The sequence below is a fragment of the Echiichthys vipera genome (assembly GCF_963691815.1).
Source record: "Echiichthys vipera genome assembly, chromosome: 8".
Classification (NCBI taxonomy): domain Eukaryota; kingdom Metazoa; phylum Chordata; class Actinopteri; order Perciformes; family Trachinidae; genus Echiichthys; species Echiichthys vipera.
This window is the reverse complement of record NC_139833.1, coordinates 12,011,161-12,017,315: the sequence shown is the minus strand read 5'-3', so window position 1 is coordinate 12,017,315 and position 6,155 is coordinate 12,011,161. Positions and strand designations below refer to the sequence as shown.

Here is a 6,155-nt window from a genome sequence, read left to right as displayed (position 1 = left end):
ACAGAGATTTGATCCCTTGTCGTGTCTGTGTCTACTGAGAAGGTCAGTTAGGGCCCCCTCTCTTTTTTCAATACACTATCTTTAATATCTGTGTATCTATGCAGGATGAGGAAGGTGAAAACACAAGAAAGGCTTTATGATATAGTAACTTTTGCTAAAATAATGTCCATCTAAACACCATATTTCTTATCTTTAGACCTGCAACTAGCAGCAGAAATGACTATGATTTTTTTAACTCGCATGAAATGAAGTTGCAGAGGCCAACTTGCATACCTATGTGCAGACATACGACCTTGACATTCAGAGAGGGCGGGGCGAGGACCGGGGACCATTGAGGGGGTGTGTCTTTAACTGTGGTCACTCATAAAACCACACAGCTTGACTTTGCTCTTCCCCACTCACACCCGGAGTCGCAAGACAGACTGAGGCATCTCACAAACGGTAAATACCTTTAAATGAGTAAATGATTTCAGCCAGAGAGGGTCTGGGACCTGCAGGGCCTCAGCAACAGGCTGCAGGACTTGATTTTTGTCACCTGAGGACAATCTGCATTGGCTTGATTGAACTTAATTTGAAAGTAAATGTGGTCATAACATTCAAACATTCACTTTGCTTTATACCAGGGGTGTGCAACCCTGCTCCTGCTGAGCTACTACTTTGTACTCAAGCAGCTGAAGCTTGTCGAGGGTTTGATAATAGGTAGACTCGTGTGTAAGAATATGAAGAAACTTTTAACGTGCAGTAGCTCTCCAGGAGAAGGGTTGGACACCCTTGATTTATACTCTTATTTTTAAATGTAATTCTTGCTCATTTATGAGGCTGTGAAATTGCTTTTCAGTGCACATTCAGTAGTTTCTACACTTGTGGGGGCTGCAGATTGGCATTTACTTGGACTGTAGTCACAGATAGCTTATCAGTGGACTACTTTTGCATGTTTAAAGTCCTTGCTTAACTCAAAACACAATCTTCACAAACTATCCCCCTCACATCAAGTGAAAGCTAATACATGGCATCATAAATATATGGCATCACACATTTCTTCATCAATATTTAACAAGGTGCCCTATTTTTCCTCTTGCTGCTCTCTCCTCTCATTTCTCCTTCCAGAGGACTAGGACAACCCAGGCAAAATGGTGAAAGTTGGTATCAATGGGTAAGAGCTCTTTTTTTTTTTTGTTGGTCCGCTCACCTTAGAGAAGTAACCAAATAAGCAACACACACTCGACTTTGATACTTTTTAAAGGCTCACTGCACTGTGAAATCACAATGCCACACCCCTCTCATCTGTGCACACAGGGAGCATTCAACCGGATTTTTTTTTTTTTCTGTGCCTCTGTATCTCAACGTTAATGTAACCACATTACTGGAAAAGGGACGATTATGCTCAAACGTCTAGTTGGACATGAGTGAATGACTGTCTGAGTGCTGAAATCAAATCTTTATGAAGATACAACTAGTTATTTGATACTAAATCCACAGCAATTATGGCCCTCAGTATGGAGGAATAACTATCAAACGTGTCTTTCAATGGTTAAATGAGCCAAACTGCTTTCTCTCTGTGATTAATTAATAATAGAGACGGCATACAGCAGCTGAGAGACAAATGTTTAGTAATGGACATGCACAGATGCACCAACCTAGGGGCAGTCCCCTGGCTGTTCTCATGTTTTTCTTGATCTTTGGACTTTGGCACATCAGCAGATAACAATGTTGGCTTCGAAACGAGGGTCGTTCAACGGGGGATTGTTTTTCTGCTGTCTGAAGCAAGCAGAAGAGGACCTGCTTAACTTAAATGTTATTGAACATACATTATGTGACGTTAAAGTCCTCCCTATCTGTTTCGTTATCTCTCTGCCCCTCCTCCCATAGTGTCTGAGGACACTGAGTGTATATGTGCCAGGATTTTGGACCCACGGTTAAAAAGTAACTCAGCCATTGATCAAACAAGTGCATTGCCGTCACCAGGATTACCACATTAGAGGTTAATTTCGACTTTAGCCCCCAGAGAGGAGAGTGTGAGAGCTGTGCAACACCTCCCTCCCTCTGCCCCTCCTCCTGAACCCTGCTCTTTCCTCGGCTGTGGTTTCAGGTCTCCCGGGGACCTTATGTGTCCCACACAGAGAAACAGCTACAACAGTAATGTGAAGCAGGCCATGCTTTGCTTGACGTAAATGTCAAAAACCCAGTTTTTACATATTCGTGACTGACTTTTCATACTGATTATTTAGACATCAAAACCAACTGGAGCTTCATTTCACGGTGATTTGAGACATGAATAGGATCATATCCTCCAGTGGCTTTGGTCAGAGGTTCATGGTATCATAACACCATCTAGAGGCCAGACTAAGCAACTACACTGTCCACTTTTCAGATTTGGCCGCATTGGTCGTCTGGTGACCCGTGCTGGCTTCCTCTCCAAGAAGGTGGAGATTGTGGCCATCAATGACCCTTTTATTGACCTGGAATACATGGTATGTGAAGAGGGTTTGAAATATACGCTGTCACCAACTATCTTGTGAATTTAGGTGAACTTTAGGTCATGGCTTTTTCAGTTTTACAAGCTTGGAAAGTTATGTGGGAGATGAGAATCATTCAAGAATGATGAGTTTCTGCTTCTGTCATAATTTGGCTGGAACTGTCTCCCTTTTTTCTCTTTCTCTCTCGCTCACATTTCGTCTTAGGTCTACATGTTCAAGTATGACTCCACCCACGGACGCTTCAAGGGCGAGGTCAAGGTTGAGGGTGACAAGCTGGTCATCGACGGGCATAAAATCACAGTCTTCCACGAGTGCGTTCACTAACCAGACTATTAATGTAGACAGATTTCAGTCAGTTACACAAATTAACAAAAAAAAACAGAAAGCTTTTTTTGTGACTCTTAACTTTTCTTTTGTACGTTTTTTTTTTCCTCAGGAGGGACCCCGCCAACATCAAATGGGGTGATGCTGGTGCCCAGTACGTTGTTGAGTCCACTGGTGTGTTCACCACCATCGAGAAGGCCTCTGTACGTATCGCAATCCTCTCCTAAAGTCCTTCAATGTCAATAAATGATGACATGTGACGTGCAGTTGGCCAAAAAGGACATACATGACGTTTTATTTCCAAAAACATTGCAGGCTCACTTGAAGGGTGGTGCCAAGAGAGTAATCATCTCTGCACCCAGTGCTGATGCTCCCATGTTCGTCATGGGCGTCAACCACGAGAAGTACGACAACTCCCTCAAGGTTGTCAGGTAAGAACCAGGAAGTTTCTGTTTGTTTGTATTTTTAAGTGTTTTTTAAATGTGAAAAATTGCATTATTAAGTGTTTCACTTATTGTTCATCTCCCTCTGATCTGTAAAATATTCTTCTGTCATACAAAAAGGCTTTAAGCCGACGCCTTTATTTTGAAAATCCTCTGTTAACTGAAGCTGTTATTTTGCTTCTCCATAGCAACGCTTCCTGCACAACCAACTGCCTGGCCCCCCTGGCCAAGGTTGTCAATGACAACTTTGGCATTATTGAGGGCCTGATGGTGAGGATTAATACACTCCTGGGAACAATCTAGCAGAGATGCTAAGCAGCCCCTAAAACCAGATTATGAACTGCCCAAACATGACCTTACAAAGTTAGGGTCGGGGTTAAGCCATATTCACTCATCCTGTTCTCTGTGTCTTTATCCCCCAGAGCACAGTTCATGCCATCACTGCCACTCAGAAGACCGTGGATGGTCCCTCCGGCAAGCTGTGGAGGGATGGCCGTGGTGCCAGCCAGAACATCATCCCCGCCTCCACTGGTGCAGCCAAAGCTGTCGGCAAGGTCATCCCCGAGCTCAACGGGTCAGTGCCAGAAACTGAGTTGCACTATTCACGTTATTGTATGGACAGGACTTGTCCTAAATCAGCTGAGTTTAGTTTGTGACCTCCCCTGCTCTGTTTTTGTATTTTACAGCAAGCTGACCGGTATGGCCTTCCGTGTCCCCACCCCCAATGTGTCCGTGGTTGACCTGACCGTCCGTCTGGAGAAACCTGTGAGTGACCACAAACTAGAAGCATTCATAACATTTGAAAAATTCAAATGAATTGTGCTGCAAGTTATTTTTAGTTTTTCTTACTGTCCTCAAATACAATGAAAAGACCAAAAAAGCAATGAATTTAATAATACTCACACACCCCATCCTTCTGTCATAACTACTAACAAGCAAAGATAATGTGTATTAATCAAAGTCCCCAACAAATGCACCATTTACTCCGGTTTGAATAATATTTGCTTTAAATATATTCCCCTTTCTTATAAATTAAATGTCTACCTAGGAAACCCCCTGTAAACACACCTCTAGGTGACACTTGTTTATCTATTTTATATTACCAAAAAAACGTACATCCATGTTTGGCATCGCATCCAAACAAGACTGTATGCGCCATATCTGTATCTTGCACCTATTCCCTATCCCTGTCTCTTTATGCGTGCTGCTATTTAATGTCTGTCGATGTTAAATCACCCGTTGTTTTCTCTTGTTTATACATGTGTCACCGTACTTTATTAAAATATCGATCTTTAGTTGGAACCAATAGGCTCGAGTGTCACAGACAGGAAGTCAGAAAGTGTTGAGAAATTGATTGTGGTGTTTTAAAATGTAACAGGCCAAATACGACGACATCAAGAAGGTTGTGAAGGCCGCAGCCGAGGGACCCATGAAGGGCATTCTTGGATACACAGAGCACCAGGTTTGTGCTCGTCTCTCTTCTTTGAACTCTTTGTCAATAAGTGTTCTTGCTAACAAGGCGTCCTCTCTCTCCGCTCTCCTGCAGGTCGTCTCCACAGACTTCAACGGTGACACCCACTCCTCCATCTTTGATGCTGGCGCTGGCATCGCCCTCAACGACCACTTTGTCAAGCTGGTCACATGGTACGCTTTCAGGATGGATTACTTTCATATGCAAGTATCTCATTTCCTGTGATGCTTATTGACAATTTTCTTTTTCTCCTTGCATCTTCACCAGGTACGACAACGAGTTCGCATACAGCAACCGTGTCTGCGACCTGATGGCGCATATGGCTGCCAAGGAGTAAACCGAACCAGCCGATCGCTCATCACTGCACTATGCCACATCACCCACGTTCTCCTGATACCAGAGTTAAACATAAGAAATTGTGTTATCTGTGACTCTGCCCGGTAACCTCAAATAGTCGACCCTTTCATCAGATGCCTGAGGAAAGGTCCCACAGAGAGCAAACGAAAAAGATTTAAAATTGGTGACCAATTACTTTTTTGTATTTGTTAAATTCCCTGTTCTGTTCTTGTGTGAGATGGAGTGAAGGTGTGAGAGTCTCTGTCTGTAGTGCTGACGTGCTGCAGTCAGTGGTGAAATAAAGTCCTCTGTTTGTGAGAATCACGTCATCCTTTTCTCTTTTCTCACTGCGCAGAACAAATTTATATATATATATTTCTCAAAAAGTGCTCAACTGGGATTAATCGTGGTATCAACAGATGAATTCTTATGTGGGTCAGTGGGTTTAGCGAACCCTTACAAGAGCCGTGTATCCATACTGTACGGGGCTTATCTAACACGTTCCCTTGTGGGAATACACCAACACCTCTTAATTGCACTGCCTCTCTATTAGGTGGAATTGTGGGGGATCATTGCTGCTCAAATCAATTTTTTTTTCACGACTACATTGCCTTTTAAAACGATCTACTCTCGCTAATAACCCTGCCTTTTAGTCCTGTCAGATACCAGAGTGTACTGCAGCCTGGCTAACACCCAGACAAAAGCCCACTATAAAAGTTCAATAGGAGGCTTTTATGAATTATGCCTGCAGGTGATTTTGCTCAGAACAAAATGTCAAATTTAACAAGTTTCTCAAAATACCGAACCATCTCTATCAGTCACTCATCTGAGCTGCTCGAGAATAAGATCTGAGCTCCACATGTTGACTTTAAAAGTAGGATTTATTGTTTATATAACACCATGTGCATACAATTGGGAATATGCTCAATAAGAACAGTGTATATGGAGTTTAATGGCTTTCATTTCAAATGTTTCCATTCAACTAAACATCTTTCAGGTTTTGGGCAAAGTGTGAAGTTATTAATGGCTTTACAGCAAATGCATTCATTTCTGTCAGATCAGGATAAATGTGATTAATTCCTTCAATAAAACGCCTCCAAGAGG

At 42.7% G+C, this 6,155-nt stretch overlaps 1 protein-coding gene across 1 annotated transcript; it reads left to right on the top strand.

Annotated features, from left to right (window-relative positions):
• Nucleotides 1–344: 344 nt before the first annotated feature.
• Nucleotides 345–5,372, top strand: gapdh (glyceraldehyde-3-phosphate dehydrogenase). The gene is made up of 12 exons (XM_083918636.1): nt 345–441; nt 1,108–1,153; nt 2,372–2,471; nt 2,682–2,788; nt 2,914–3,004; nt 3,117–3,232; nt 3,433–3,514; nt 3,667–3,818; nt 3,931–4,009; nt 4,623–4,706; nt 4,791–4,888; nt 4,983–5,372. Exons 2-12 carry the CDS (start codon nt 1,131–1,133, stop codon nt 5,050–5,052), a joined length of 1,002 nt encoding a protein of 333 aa, XP_083774762.1. The 5' UTR covers nt 345–441; nt 1,108–1,130; the 3' UTR covers nt 5,053–5,372.
• The last annotated feature ends 783 nt before the right edge of the window (nt 5,373–6,155 follow it).